This window comes from Struthio camelus, chromosome 1, assembly GCF_040807025.1.
Source record: "Struthio camelus isolate bStrCam1 chromosome 1, bStrCam1.hap1, whole genome shotgun sequence".
NCBI lineage: Eukaryota > Metazoa > Chordata > Aves > Struthioniformes > Struthionidae > Struthio > Struthio camelus.
In genome coordinates, this window is record NC_090942.1 from 53,384,690 (window position 1) to 53,400,988 (window position 16,299).

Below are 16,299 nucleotides of genomic sequence, written 5' to 3' on the forward strand. Positions count from 1 at the left end.
GATGCCTATATGGAGGACATATTTTGTTTGCCTGTTCTCTAGCACCTCAAGAATTTCATCAGTGAATCAGCAAAATTACCTCATTTGTTCAGCCTGATTTATATTGTTGGACTTTATTCCTTGAAAACTTTTAAGATTAATTTGATCTCTTCCTTCAGGTTCTCCTCTTGTGATATCCTTGATAGGTGCATTATTACGAGACTTCCCCAGTCGTTGGGAATACTACCTCAAACAGCTGCAGAATAAGCAATTTAAAAGAATAAGAAAATCTTCTTCGTATGATTATGAGGCTCTTGATGAAGCAATGTCCATAAGTGTTGAACAACTGAATGAAAATTTTAAAGACTACTATAAGGACCTTTCTATCCTCCCAAAAGATGTTAAAGTACCTACTAAGGTAATAATAGCAATGCAGAAATCTACTGTTTGTATCTCATTAACAACTATGAATGTTAAAGAAATCATAACATTTGGAATTGTTTATCTTTAGCGGTTAATGTAAAAGTAATCAGTAGAGTGGGTTCAGTACTGTATCATGACTTTTATTGTCAGTGGTGAACCCAAGAAGTATCTGAATAAACGTGTTCATAACGTTACTTTAATGTGAATCTCAAATATAGCTCTTTAATTAGATTGTAATTGAGCTCTCTGAAGGCAAAAAAAGTGCTACATAAAATATGACTCCTTTGAGAAAAAGATATGATTGCTATAAACCAGCACATACAGATGAATGAAGATATAATGTATAATTTGTAAGTGACAGGCCATGATTTCAGTATTGCAGAGCTCTGCAGTTTTTTTTGTTTGATTGTTTTTTGACAGTCTCTCTCATATAGCAAGCATTTACTAAACATTTTGGAAAGTTTAAAGTCTCCCATGTAACAGTCAGTAACTCAGCTGTAGAATTCAGCTTACTTCTGAAGTGTTACTTTAGAAGGGTAGAAAGTGTATTTGAGGGGAAATTCAGTCGAAGGATGTTATACATTTTTGCCTTTTTCCTAGAAGAGTATAGTCTGCAAACATGGTCCCAGGTCTTATTTACCTCTGCCTTGATTTTAGCAACCTTAATTTGCCCAGAATTTTGGCTGAAAATGGCAGTGAACTAAACATAGCTTTAAAATGTATAGGAATCAATGCTTTGAGGAAAGCTCTTGCTAGTTAGATCAAGGAGAAATTTCTTCCCAGCACCTTCCTGGTGGCTCTGGAAATTACTTCAGGACTCTATAGCGGCTAAAAAGAGGTTATAGAAGTTATAGAACTTACAGAAGTTTTCTTCTTCCACTTCCATCTGAGGTTTGTCTTCCTACAGCTAGATCAATATTGCTTTCCTTGGGTGATCATCTGGTTCTGGATCTGGATCATTTGGCCTGTACTGTTAGCATTGCAGCTTATGGTTGCAGCGTGTATTTTGATTATGATGTTTTCCTTAGATTTGTTGTTTACCTGGCTGTGTGATGAAGCTGGGTAAGGTACAGTTATTTCCCTCTAAAAGCTTTCTAACTATGTATAGCAGAATTATTAATCGGTTACTGCTTTAGGATAGATTTTTCTCAAAATCTGACACAGTTTATGGATTACTCAAAAAATAAAAATTAACCTGTGGACTTCAAGAGCAAATGTATGCAATGTTCAAAAATATCTGCTACTGCAGCCAATCTGTTGTATAGTTTGGTATAGAGGAGTTGTAAATCTACTGAATTTATTACCATTTGTAAAATATCTATGTTAGCGTGTGTTTTGTTGTCTGTTAATGAGTAAACTTTTATGATATACAGGTCCTTAGTTCTCTTATCTTCTCTATCTTATTGAACATTTCTAGGTTCTCTGTATTCTTTGGGATATGGAAACTGAAGAAGTTGAAGATATCTTACAGGAATTTGTTAACAAATCGCTATTGTTCTGTGATCGTAATGGGAAGTCGTTCCATTATTATTTACATGATCTTCAACTTGACTTTCTTATAGAGAAGAATCGCAACCAGCTTCAGGTAGAGTATTGGTTAATCTACTTATTTTTAACTTTCCTCTCTAAAGCTGGACACCTTTCAGAAAATGTACCTTTGTTAAATTGTAATCCAGAGCAGTTTCATAATGTAGGTCCAGAATGCAGTTAGTACGGAATAAACATGTTTATTTTCCACTTGAGAATGTGAAGTGTTTTCATGATGGTTCCGCTTGCAGTTAAGAAGCTAATCTGAGAGAAGACTCTATATCCATTGTTTCTCTGTCAAAGATATTTCCAGTAGAAGATGGAACGTTCCGTAGATGATTCCAAAAGACATCAAGAACAAAATTTAGTACTGAGAAGTGCTTTTTACTCTTCCCCCCACCTCCAATTGAGGGCAATGCTTGCAGGAAGAAGCTCTGTAAGTTGGGCCCAACAAACTAGCGTTTTTGGAGAGAGGATAGAAAGATAAAATGTGAAGGCCAGGCAAGATTTTAGATCTTCTTATATCTGCATATGTAAGGGGCTTTTTACATTAAGTGTGGTAGTCAATACAAGAGAGATTTGACAGCTCTTCTCCACCTAAGAAGGAAAGTTAACAGCCTGCTTTTCTATCTTTGGAGAATGTTTCTGGAGAAAATCTTAAGGAGAGCTTGCATTTAAAGTTATATGTGTAACTCAAGTTATTGCTTATTTCATTTGTTGACATTTTACAACTGAGAAATAATAATAATAAAAAGAAGTTCCATAATAGTAAAAACCATCCATACCTTGTTTTGTTATTAACTGAAAATGTGTTTTGATTCATGTTGCAGGAGCTGCATAAAAACATAGTAAATCAGTACAAAAAATGTTACAAACTTAATATGCCTGTTCCATCTCAAGAAGATTCCATGTACTGGTATAACTTTCTAGCTTATCATATGGCAGGTGCCAACATGCAGAAGGTGAGTTCTGACTAGTGTCCTCAGTTTCCTTTCTCTTACCCTCCCCCCGCAGCCCAGCCTAAGTCACTTTTACTCACTTGCCTGCTCTTCTCCCAGGCTTTCATGCGAATACAGAAGCATTCAAGATATAATCCTTTAGGGGCCCCACTGAAAACAATTTTATTTCTACCTTTTATCTCTTACCTTTTTAATCAGTTCCTGAGAAGGTCTTTCTTTCATATCATAATAGCTTGTATTTCTTTTCCTTCTGAAGAAGCTTTGATGAGAAGTCTTCTGAATGCTTATATTGTATAGTAGTAAAGATAATCTGGTTTCTTTGCTTTCTTCAGCGAATCTAATATAGTGGTGAACATTTACTTTTTTAATGGAATCTTTCTCATTAGGTCATATTCATTTGCGTATAAAAGTTCATTCTCTATAACAATTTTGAAGAGCTGCCTAATGGGCAAATCTGTGGCTCCCAGGATCGCCTTGGAGTCTTTTAAAAAAAAAAAAAAATGCTATCACCTGCTGTTCTTTAGGTACTGAGCTAGTGTAAGATACAAAATCATACGCTGCTTCCGTGATTTCACTGGAATTTGATCCTGGCAACAGCTTACTGCTTTCTAATTTATTTCACATGTGCTAAAATCTCTTCTGTCTCTGTGTGTGTGTTTTTTATATCTATGTATTCTCTCTCTCTCTCTCTCTCTCTCTCTCTCTCTCTCTCTCTCTCTTTGTGTACTCATATTTTACAATAAACATCATCATGAATATGGGCTACAAATCTTTTTTTTTTCCTTAACCAAACTTATCTCACTGATTATCTCAAACTCTAATTCCAATGTGTAGGAAAAAGATGTTTTCATTATAAGCCTTTCTACTTCTATTAGAACTGTTTTCTCAGAGTTTTTTTGGCCTGTCTCATTATGACTGTACACTTAACTTCCCAGAGTGTGTACTCATTTATTTTTCAATATTTAGACATGACTGACTTCTTTCTAGAAGACTATTAAAAGATAACATATATTCTTTGTTTAACCATGACAATTTTTTGATACTTGCCATGTTTACTGCCTTTTAACTGACGATACAGTTTGAGTCTGTGAAGTGTTATCTCTAAGCAGTTTTTTTCACCCTAACAGGTTTACTTTTTTAATACTTCTGCTTGCTGCTTCTGATTTCCTTTAAGCAGCTTTGCCGTTTTTAAGTTAAATGTAGCTCTTAACAGTTTTTTTGCTTTCACTCTAATTCAGTATCTGTTAAGAGGAACAACAGGATTATTATTAGCAGAGTGACCTTTGCTAGACTGGACTAAAAGAGGCTTTTTCAGAATTGTATCTTAAATCAGGTCTTGTGTGCTACAGAATTCCAAGAGTTGTGTCCTTCTCCTGCCCCTCCTCCAAATAGCTGTACCGAGTACAATTGGAGACAATTTAAATGAAGCATATTAAATATTTAATGTATGTCACGTGCTTTTCTTTTTCCCCTTAGGTAGATTCTGTCATGGAACTCATACTTTGAACTGCATTTTGTATTTCTTTTTCTTGTATTTCACAGGAACTCTGTGATCTTATGTTTTCTCTGGATTGGATTAAAGCTAAAACAGAATTGGTAGGCCCTGCCCATCTGATTCATGAATACGTAGAATATAGTTCAGTCCTGGATCAAAAGGTATGATAGTAAAAGGTAAATGATCAGTCTGTTCCAAGTATATTTTATTATCTTTAATTGCATTTTTGTTGGTTGGTTGTTTTTTAAGAGACAGAGAGAAAGAGAGTATAGAGGTATAGAAAGCCAAAAGTAGTGCTAAGTGGAACTTTAATTTGAAGAGGAAGAATTAAGAAAAATAAAAAAAAAAAATCATTTTCAGTCTTAGTTATAACTTCAGTGTGTACCCAAGTAATTAACCACGAAACTCAGTAACTAAGGAAAACATCAATAATTTAGCTGGGCCCATACAGTACTCTCTTTCTGGACTGGTGTTAGAATTTTACTGGCCTCTTGAAATAGTCCTTCTGGTATTTCATATTGGCTACTCATTGAGTAAAGCACCGTTACCAATACGATTCATTTGAAAAAGTAAGAATAATATGCTTTCCTGAATAGGATAAAGAAATATTCCAGTCTATCATATACACTTACTAATAGAATAGAAAATGTGCTTCTTTAAGGATATTAATTCTACAGAAAACTTAAAAAGAAAAGGCACTAGGATATTAATCCACTTTTTATACCGTTCAAAATTATCTGCTCTGTACATAGGATAGCATAGTACGTGAGAACTTCCAGGAATTTCTGTCTTTAAATGGGCACCTTCTTGGACGGCAACCGTTTCCTGACATAATACAGCTGGGTCTTTGCCAGCCAGAGACATCAGAGGTGTATCAGCAGGCCAAGCTACTTGCTCAACAAGAAGAAGGAGCATTTTATTTGGAATGGATGTAAGTATTGCAATCCATCTGCTGATATGCTGATTCCTTGATCCAGGAAGGACATTTAGTCTGCAATTAAGTACCATGTAGAGCTAATATAAGGACCTTTCTAAGAAGTGCTGTGTTTTTCATGGGGAAAAGAAATGTAGTAATTTTGAAGAACTCATTGGAGAAGGTAAACTTCAGACGTGTAAGGCCACAGATAAATAATAATTACATTGAAATAAACGTAAGAATATATTTACTTCTATACTCAATGAACATCATTTTAAATGTCCATGGAAAGATGATGATAAACTTTGAATTGAAAGTTCTCTAAATACACTTTTGTTTAAAAACAAAAGTAATGCAAATATCATGTATGTATGTTATAGTATGTTTTTAGTTTTTCTAGTAAAACTTAACCCTTTAAAAGAATTATTTGTGTTGACTGATGAAGCTTTTGAAAGAAGTGAGATGGGAAACACTAAAAAGGCTTTGTAGTATCTACCTGCTCTTGCAATTTCTGACTTATAAAACTTCTGTTTTCATATCTTTTGAAGTTGTGTGATTGTGTAAGCAATACATATGTAAATATTTTCCCAGGATACCTTGTAATGGCTTGTAGCCCAGTGGTCATCTGGTTATGTAACCCTCCCTTAGATTCTCCTTTTTAATGTTTCTGTTTTGTTATCTACAGTAGTTGGTGGTTACAAAGTAAACTGGTTATCAGGTAATTAGGGTAATAACCAGGAAGGTAGAAATCTTAACGTCTTGTCTTTGAGTGTTTCCTTGTTTCATTTTGCAGAGCTAATTTTAACGGAAAAGCTTCGAAGATGCACACTTTAGAAGAGTCAGTGTCCAGGTGGTTTAGGACTTTAAGCCTGGATGTGGGAGACTTATGTCCAAGTATTTGGCTGAAATCAGCAGAACAGAGACTTGGATGTTTTTGTCTCCTGTCCTAGGTTAACGTCCTCAGAAGCGGTTTATACGATAGATGGGGGAATAACCTGCTCTCTTGACCAGTAATTTTAGCCTTTTTAAAATATACCAAAATTTATATTTTGGTTTTGACCAGTCAGTATTTTGCAGTGAAAAATTGCTTTGGTTTTAAAGCTTAGCTACTTTACTCAAGATGTTTTACCCAGGATTTAAATGCTAAGCCTGAGAATTGAAAACAATGATGATGAAAATGTGAAGTACTTGGATTCATTTTGCCTCTAGAGAAAAAATTTAACTTGCAACAATATGTTCATCACCAAAAATGATCTTACCACAATGACAGCTTTCTGTGATAACATCTGACTAAACAGGATGATTACAGTTGCTATTAATGAAAAATTTCTTGTTCAAGTGGGGTTAGAATCACCCGAAGTGTATTAGATTCTGTACTTAATCTCTGACTAAAATGCAATGATAATCATAGCCTTTGTTCAAATACCTAGTCATGTGAATTGAATCATTGCTATAAAAGTCAAGTAAATTTACTCAGGTCTACACAAATGCACAGATGGTTTTGGATAAATTTGAAAGGGAGCCTGCAGGAGAATAAGAAGTTTTAGGAAGAAATTTGTGTTTGGAAATAGCACATAGAAGATCCTAAAAAAGTTGTTAGGAAACTTGTGTCCTGGAAGGGGTGCAACACCTCCACATATAAAGTAACTGTTAATTTCTCATGCACATATCGTATTTTTTGGGATCTAACCTTTAGCTATTGGCAGGCAAATGTAAGAGTGAATGTAGGAATATTTTTTTCATTCATTATTTCTACTTGAGGGCAGAGAGTTAAGGTTTCTGTGTGTTTTTTTTGTTTGTTTTTTGTTTTTTAAGCCTGCTGCTCAGGATGTGTAAACAAGAGGGTTTTTTTTAAAGGATTTTGAATAATAAACCCTGTGAAATCTTGCTTATTGACTATTTTATCTTGTAGAAATAAAAAATCCATGAGAAACCTCTCCCGTCTGGTTGTTCGTCCGCACAGAGAAGCAGTTTACCATGCGTGCTTTTCTCACGATAGACAAAGAATAGCGTCATGTGGAGCCGATAAAACACTACAGGTAAAACATCTATGCAACAGTGAAATGAAAGGCCACATGCCGTTTTGATAACAATTTGTTAACAGTCTTTTCCCTTTTCTTCTTCTGATATGTGAAGATAATAGGGATCTAGAACGTATTGGAAAGAAATGGTTTTATTATTATATAAACATGGATTTGCATGTTTAAAATAGTAAGTAGTTCTCGTTGAAATGCTAAGCCTGCGTGCTTTCGTGGTTTATACCCTAACTGATGTAATGCATAGTCAAGCTGAAATCCCTCTTGATGATATGGAGAAGCTCACTGAGTAAGCAGCACGGCCCAGTATATTTCGTATTTGTTTGCAAAAATGATGCTGCAGCTCACAGATTTTCTGCAGAACTGAAAAACATTAAGACCTTTTAGTTATAGCATTACAGTCTCCATGGGATGTATGCTACTTTGGTGCTTAGGTGGTGAAATGTCTTATGCAAAAGAAACAAATCCGGGGAGAAAAATGAGTCCCTGAAATTAAGGACAATATCAGGTTGGAAACAGGTACAAAATGCTGAGAAAGTGGATAAGGGGAGACAGAGAGGAAAGTGACTAATGCCAATTTGCCAGCAGTCTGCCTGGAGGGGAGCCAGCCAGCTCTCAAGGAAACTAGCAATCAGCCAGCCAGTAACCTGGTCAAGTATCCTTATTCCAGACAGCCGAAGGTAAGGGTAAAGAGCAACTTTTCTGCAAGCCTTTGGTATTGTTTTGGATGCTTGACAAGTTGAATACTAATATTAAAGTACTAGTGATGTTTAGTTGCTGTTCATCTGGCTATTTCATGTGTTGTTATTGTGTTATTTATTTATTTATTTGCTGGCTTCTACCGCATTATGATCCTGACCTCCAGTTCAGGAGGTACCTGGTGGATGTGCTAGTTTTATGCTGTGCTGAAGTTACTGTGCTGAGCTTCTGTACTTGATGTTCTTATTAAGACTGCAGGTTGCTTATTTTTCCCTTTGTTTTTTTTCCAAATTAAAAAGAAAATTCTGTGAATTGCAATTGCATTTAAGCTAAACAGTTTTTGTAGAAGTAATGGGAAGATTAACCAGTTGTTGAAGAAGTAATGGGAAAATTAACAGTAATCTTGTTTTTATTGTTTAACATTGAACTTAATCATGTTTTCCATAATGGTGGCATGGAAAGAAAACGAGGGTTTTTTTTTCAGTTCCTATGGCTATTCCTGCTGTTTCTGTAAAGTAAAAAATCATGATTGCTAGATTAAGAGCAGACATCCTGCAGAACCTACTGTAAATGTAGATTTCCTATTACTTCAATATTTATGTTATTTTAACAAATGTCAGCCATTTCACTGTCATTGATGTTCCCATTCAGTGAAACAGGAAAAGAAAAAATGCAGACTTCACAGTTGTAGCATCCCGAATGCTGCTGTAAGGAACACCTTGTGATTGGTTTGAATAATTTAAGAATATGTAACCTTGAGAAGGAAAGGGAGACCTGAATGCTTCACTGTTGTAAAGTTAAATCCCAGAATGTTTGGCAGACTGATTAATGTGACTGTTTTTCCCCCCAACTGCCCTTTTCCTCTCTACAACTAGCTCAGGACGGTATTGTCTTGTCTGAGTAAGCTTTTTTAATTACTACTTTTCCTGTTTGTTCATCACCATATGCTGTTAAATCACATGTGCTGCTAAAATTCTTATTTTCAGTTGAAAAATATTATTAAAACTACTAATTCCAGGTTTATATGTATAATAGCTTTGATTTTTTAGAAAGGTTTCTGGCTGCTGTGTATATTTTGTTGAGCCCTTTTGCAAAAAAAAAATGGCTTTTTCTACCCTCATTTTCTAAGCCTAAATCCATGTCCTTTGTCAGTGTCTTTTAAGAATAACTGCATAACACAGTATCTATTAGCAAAATCTATTTTCACCAATTCATTGCCCTGACAAATTCTATTACCTTTGCAAAATTGAAACTCAAATTTTTTTTTTTCCATCAGGTTACTTTCCATCAAATTATAAATGTTTTCAGAGTAAAACCCATTTTATGAATAAGAGCTTATATAGGAGAGCTATTTGAGAGAAAAAGAATGTTATTTTTGTTTAGCGTGTTTTAAAATTGTATTTGAGTTATAAGATTTCACTATTTGTTGTGTTGTTTCTGTAGGTGTTTAAAGCAGAAAGTGGAGAGAGACTTCTGGAGATAAAAGCGCATGATGATGAAATACTTTGTTGCGCTTTCTCTGCAGATGATTCCTTTGTAGCAACTTGTTCAGCTGATAAAAAAGTGAAGGTAAGGAAATGGAGTGCAGACTTTTTTTTTTTTTTTTTCTCCAAATTAATAATTGTGATTTGAATTTTAACCAACTTGAGCAGGGCTAGTTCTTTGGGCTACAGTGTTGGGGTTTTTTGTTTGTTTGTTTGTTTTTTAACTGTGCTAAAATTTATGTGGATAATTCACTGCTTACGGAGAAACACGATAATACATGGAATATAAGTGGTAATTCTGTAGGTATGATGTTAACACAGGGAAAGTGTTCAACATAACATAGAACTTGTATGAGTCTGGTCCTGTTTGTAACATGTGATGTGAATTTCTCTGGTTGGTTGTGGGGTTTTTTTTGTTTTTTTTTCCCCCCGTGTTGGGTTTTCTTTGGTAATTTGTAATTCCTCAGCATTACAACAATATCTTAATGATGTTCTAGTCTTTCTCAATTTGTCATTTGAACTAAGACCCTTCCTCTCCCCACTCCTCCATCTCTTGATTGTTCAAGTGCTCTGCTGTGAAGGTTTGTAAAACGAAAAATAACCTAAAATTGAGTCTTGACAAGTATAAGTTGTTTTTACTTGGTTGCAAAAACCTTGTTATACAAAAGTGTTACTGTAAATATCATGTTCCAGCTGTTTGTGTTTTGAAAAGTGTATTTCTCTATCTCAGCTAATTGTGCTAACTTGAAGTCAATCTTTCATTTCTAAATGTAAAGCTAAATATACATGTTTTTCTGTTCTCTTCCAAAAATGTGAGGTGTGATTAAGAGCATATAAGGACTTCAGCTTTACTCCAGCATAGCTAAAGATTTTTTCAAATAAAGTACATTAACAATATTGTTAAAGTGTTTTTTATCCTTTAATTCTGTCTAGATCTGGAATTCAAGAACAGGTCAATGTATGCACGTGTATGAAGAACACTCAGAACAGGTCAATTGCTGCCAATTTAATAACAGAAGTGGTCAGTATCTTTTAGCCACCTGCTCAAATGACACTTTTATCAAAGTAAGTGGAAAAGGATGAGATTATTCTCATACTGCTTGCCACATACAGGATAACTATCGATATACAAATGTACTTTTAACATTGTAAAATAAGCTTTTTCAGTTGGCCTGTTAGAAGAGAGATGGCAACAGATTAAGAGTATTGAATACAACTCTATAATCGGATTTCAACAAGGCAGAATGGAAGGAGTGGTTATACCTAGCAAAAGAGAATGGGCCAATCCTCTCTTGGTAGGGCTTAAAGGTGAGGGCTTTGGCAAGACTTACAGAGGGTGGATGGGAATGGTAGAGTATGGAAATGGAATATCTGATTAAAAGCAGTGTAAGAAAAATGAAGGCAGAAATTTAGAATTGAAAACATTCATAGTGTAAACAATTGCATGCTGGAAGCTTAAAAAAAAGCTTTATGCTGTAGAAGTTACAGGCAGCTATGTTTTTTTCACAAAGTTGTTTGGTGATAACAAAGAAAAGAAGGTGAAAGCCAGCAAAAAACAGTAATCGAGGCAAGAGATGTACCAGGTTAACCATCTGGCACTGTTCAGATTGGGAGGAAGTATATTTACTTTGAAAGAGCAGAAAACAGCCAACTGCAATCTGCATCTGAGGGGAGGGGGAAAAGAAAAATCAAATAAAACTTAGACTGCGGTAAATAAGGGTGCAGTCTCACAGCACAGCTAAGCAAATGACTAGTTAACTGGCACTGAAAATGGTGGGCCTGCTGTCCTGGCTGTACATTCCTGCTTTTTTGCAGTGCATCTCCTGACCTTATTCTGCAGTAAATGCAGTTCAAGGAGCTAATCTGGCAAAAAATCCTTTTGACGGGATTAGTTTTCTCCTTGTGTAGTTTGCTGTACTGGCTCATTGCCTAGTTCTAGTGCAAGAGAACTGTTGGGAATACATAGCGAGGAGCAGGATTGCTGTCTCTTCCAGGCTATGAGGCTGGCTCAGTGGTAGTGTGAAATCTCATCTGAAGAATTCTGGCAAGAGACTGTGTTTGTGTAATGTGAAGTTGTAATAAGAGCTGATGTCAAGAAGGAAAGAAGAGGCTTAGTTTGTGCTGACTCCTGCAAATCCCAGGAGATGCACCTGCTGTTTGACACTTTGGAATAGGTAGATTTAGAAGGGAGCTGTTCAAAATGACCACTTTTATACTGTAAATGTGGTTAAGATTTTAGACAGTGTGATATTTTCATGAGTAATGAGCCTTAGAACTGAAGCATGCACCAAAAAAAAAAAAAAAGTACAAGCAGCTGTTCTTTCTTTGAGTTCTCAGCTGAGTAGTCAAAGCTGTTAATTGTTTTTATCTTGGGGAAAGCAAAGAAATTTGAAAACTGAGACAAAGGGAGTGTGGGGGACAGAACTAGAAAGGTGGGAGTGGGGAGAGGGAAGGAAAAACCCACAGGGAATGCTCTGTTCATTTTATTAGTAACTGTGGTAAGGGTGATGTTCGGAAGGTCTAAGACTGACCTCATAGATTTGCGTTTGAGAATTATGTAGCTTACACACAATACTTAATTTTGAAAACGAAAGGGAAAGGGGCAAGAGGAAGCTTCTTGGGGCTTAGTGAAGGGCCTTGTCTTCACTAAGAAAGATGCACAGAAATTTTAACTAGCTCTAGATAGTTCTGCTGTTCATAGTTTTCGTCAAAATTAGCAGATGGAAGTAAATTGTGGGGGAGCCTGAGACATAGCATGAAGTCTATGAGCATATGGATAAAATTAAGAAAAACTTCTCAGGTTTTGGATATCAGTGCATGCTTTTGAGAAGTGTGTGAAGTCTATTTTTGAATAATTCATGAATATAATGATATTTATATGTTTGCTTTTTATGCAGCTTTGGGATTTGAACAGAAAATATTGTAGAAATACGATGTTTGGTCATGTAAATTCTGTCAATCATTGTAAATTTTCACCAAATGATGAATATGTTGCTAGCTGCTCAACAGATGGAACAGTAAAGGTATGCAATATATTTTTAAATAAATTTCTTGTTTTGATGATTTTATCAGCTTACATAAAATACAAAATATATATAATAAAACTTTGTATCTGTTTTATCAGCCTTAATGAATTAAATCATGAAATATCACGGTAGAACAGTTGAGCATTGTTCCCATTTATAGCAAGAGACTGAAACGGCCTGTCCAATACCAGAAAGAAAACTGTCTGCGGTTGTTTGTTTTTTCTTTTTTTTTTTTTAAAAAGCCTCATTTCCAATCTTTTGCTTTTCACCATCTCTCTTTTTTCTTGATGTACTTTGTTAAGAGAATGGGGGGAGAGGCTTTTTGTTTTGAAACTTGTAAAAGTCACACATGCATAGCAGATTTTTAGATTAATTGAAAATTTTATCATCTCTGAAAATGAATCATCAGTAAATACTGTTTTTTTTTTTTAAATAAGTTCTATTTTAATGTACAGACTAGAAGAGAGTTGGGGGGGTCATGCTGGCTTTTTGGTCAAAATGGAAATATTGTTTTCATTTAAATAGCTGCTGTAATTGTCTTTGTTTGCAATAGAACCGTACTATTTCAAAACAGCAATTCCTAAAGCACTCTTAGCTTTCTATAGAGTTGCTAAATCAGCAAAGAAAGGTTACTGTAGCTGTTGTCATTCAGAAAGAAAGATAAGGTGGAAGGAATGGAAATAAGCAGTAGATCTTTTTGCAGATGTCTCAATGAGATTACGGTACAAAGCTAAACATGTGCCAGCTTACTCATGATGAGTGAACTTGACAGAGTGGCAGAACAGATAACTTATTTTTTACTATTTATTTTATTAGAAAGTAAAAAATGAGACAAAGCTGTAGCTGGAATTGTATTAGGGAAACCCAGAGAGAGGGTTCCACCATAGAGTAATCCTAATTTTTTTTGTCTAAGCTTGTGAATATTTAATGCTATTTCTTGACCTGGGTAGCAGGAAATTAGCAGAGGCTTTCTTGCCTGTATTTTTTTTTCCTCCATCCTTCTTCCCTAAATGTGACTGGGAGATAACTCTCCCCTGTTGTATTCCATATCCTCACCAGTAAAAAGGGTTTTCATATGCTGTTTTTATTTTTTTCTTGAAGCTTTGGGAAGTGCGCTCAGCAAATGAACTGAAAACTATTGAGATAAAAGATTTCTTCAGAACTGCAGATGAGCAACCAGATGACGTGGAGATCTTAGTAAAGTGTTGCTCTTGGTCAGGAAATAGTGCCACAATTTTGGTGGTAGCCAAAAATAAGCTTCTGGTAAGTACCTCACATGAATAATTTTCTAGAAGTAGTATATTATTATCCAGGTAGAAATTATGAACGAAGACAATATTCTAAGCTATTAAGAAGTTTCAGGTGCATGGTTATAAGTGTGCTTTCAATAAAAATATGTGGACAACGAACTTGTTAACTGGGAGAAATACCGTCTAAATTAAAAAATGTATGCTGTTGAGGATTTAAACTATTTGTCTGTAGTGAAGCCTTCCAGAGTGGATGCTAACTATTATAATTATGTGTTCACAGCTCTTTGATGTTAAAACAAGCAATTTGTTAAATCAAGTCGTTGTAAGTCATCACAGTACAATCCAGTACTGTGACTTCTGTCCTGGTGATGAGTTAGTAGCAGTTGCTTTATCTCACTGTTCTGTTGAGGTAAGTGTTTGCCTTTGCTAAAGCAAGCAAGAATTGCTTTACCAGGCAAGACTAATTGTAATATAAAGTAAGCTATACTTGTTTTAGGAGGTGCTTTTTACTAACATAAAAATTAATGTAGTTATTTAGCGGGCTTTCAATGTGCTTCATTCTTTTTCAATTTTGTTCACCTCTAAAACGTAAACTATGAATTGGGAAATGACGTGTTCAAGTTATACATTCATTTTGGATGACAGAATTCAGGTTTACTTAAAAAGACTAGGCTACTATGTTTATTTAATGTTACCACTATCATCCTCAGAATAGAGGCCTTCCCATTTCTTAACTCAAAAAATGAAATAAACCAAACCCCTCTCATTCTATGTACCACTGCAGGATGTGTCAATTCACCAAAGTAGAAAACAACAACTGGAGTACCTTAGTCTAGCCATGCTAATCCTAAAGCCTGTGGAAGTATCTTATTTTCTGAAACTTGCTTGGTCAGTTGAACTTTTATTTTTATACCACGATTTTATGTCGTCTTTTTGTTTTCCCTCTTTCCCACCCCCACCTCCCTCTTCTAGAAGTTAGCAACTAAAGAGGCAGCTGAATTTCTTTTTCCTGAACAACAAAATATAATAAGCAGAAGCTTTAAAAGGTGACTTCTTGTTAAATGTACAATTTCAGGGTGACAAGTAAGAAAACGCTAGAGGAAAGAGGAACTAAGTATCCTTCTTCTGGGTTTTGCACTGTTTTCCTTGTAAATATAATCTAAATCCATCTGAGTTCTTCTTTCATATTTTTGTTGTAGTTATGGAATATTAAATCATTATCAAAAGTAGCAGATTGCAGGGGACACATGAGCTGGGTTCACTGTGTGATGTTTTCCCCAGATGGATCTTTATTTATAACATCCTCTGATGACCAGACCATACGGGTAAGATGACATCTCTCTCCTTTTGAAGTTGTGAGATACACACACGTACGCACTCACTCACTCACTCTTACGTGTGTGTATGTATGTATATGAATATATGTGTATGCATTTGCATACGTGTGTGTATGTATACATACATGTATATATGTGTGTGTACGCATGCATGCATATACACACATGCATGTACTGCCTGTTTTGGGGTAGGAAGAGGCTCTCTTCTCTTAGACTTGGATTTAACTTTTAAAGATGCCAGCTCATTTTTAGAGTATATCTCTGTAATTTTAAGTCTGATGTCTGTTCAAGACAGTCTGCTTTGATTTAGAGCTCATCTAAATGTGGAATTGTCAAGTTTTTTGAACATCCTTTTGTAAGCTAGAAGAGGTCATACTGCTTTCATTGTTAGATATATATACGTGTGAATTTTTAGGATAGTTTTCTATGTACTCTTATTCAGCAAGTTTTATATCTGGTCTTTTGTTCAACCTTATGAAATACTGTTTTTGTTTTTTTTTCCAACAGATTTGGGAGACAAGCAAGGTGTGCAAGTCTTCTGATGCTGTGCTAAAAAGTGAACTTGATGTTGTGTTCCGCAATGATGAAGTGATGATTTTAGCAATTTATAATCAGCAGCATTTACAAGTAAGTTAAATTTCTCAATTTAGTAATGCGTTTGCATGTTATCTGCAAATCGCAGTAGTTAAGAGGAAATACTGAAACGGAGGAAACGCTGAAAGGACTGCTCATTCATAGCTTTCAACAGTTGAACCCCTAGCAGCTGACTTAACGGGTGATAACATTTTTATGTCTATAGCTAGGAACTCTGCTTAGTTTAGTAAGCAAAAAATGAACTTTTGAGGGGAAGTTTCTGCCCTGGTGAGGGAACTGAACGAGGCAGTGGAGGGGCAAAACTGTTTCTTTTGGAGGACTAGGGAGGCTGTGGGCCTTGTAAATGTGCTTAGGTGTGTACAGCAGAATGAAATGTGTACAGCACGCACAGACCAAGCGCTACGCAGCACATGTGTACCAAATGCATCAGACGGTACTACCATGTATTAGCCAAAGGAATGATTTCAAATTGAGGGAATAAGAAGGAGAGCATAGGAGAGCATGGGCTTTTTGTTCTAAAGAAAGCATTGGTAGTGGATACACTGTTATTGCTCTCTTTTTCCCCCCTCCCCGT

General features: G+C 35.5%; 1 protein-coding gene across 3 annotated transcripts in view; it reads left to right on the plus strand.

The window, feature by feature from the left end:
* The window catches only part of APAF1 (apoptotic peptidase activating factor 1), a 37,082-nt gene that overhangs the window by 8,712 nt on the left and 12,071 nt on the right, over positions 1-16,299 (plus strand). For 2 of the 3 annotated variants that reach the window (XM_068938432.1, XM_009674521.2), the window contains 13 exons: positions 159-397; positions 1,820-1,987; positions 2,760-2,891; positions 4,431-4,544; positions 5,136-5,314; positions 7,212-7,338; positions 9,478-9,603; positions 10,452-10,583; positions 12,416-12,541; positions 13,646-13,807; positions 14,075-14,203; positions 14,994-15,119; positions 15,639-15,758. In XM_068938432.1, the coding sequence (XP_068794533.1) occupies positions 159-397; positions 1,820-1,987; positions 2,760-2,891; positions 4,431-4,544; positions 5,136-5,314; positions 7,212-7,338; positions 9,478-9,603; positions 10,452-10,583; positions 12,416-12,541; positions 13,646-13,807; positions 14,075-14,203; positions 14,994-15,119; positions 15,639-15,758 (1,880 nt within the window). The remainder of the gene's footprint in view (positions 1-158; positions 398-1,819; positions 1,988-2,759; positions 2,892-4,430; positions 4,545-5,135; positions 5,315-7,211; positions 7,339-9,477; positions 9,604-10,451; positions 10,584-12,415; positions 12,542-13,645; positions 13,808-14,074; positions 14,204-14,993; positions 15,120-15,638; positions 15,759-16,299) is intronic. The other variant, XM_068938438.1, reaches the window with a different exon arrangement.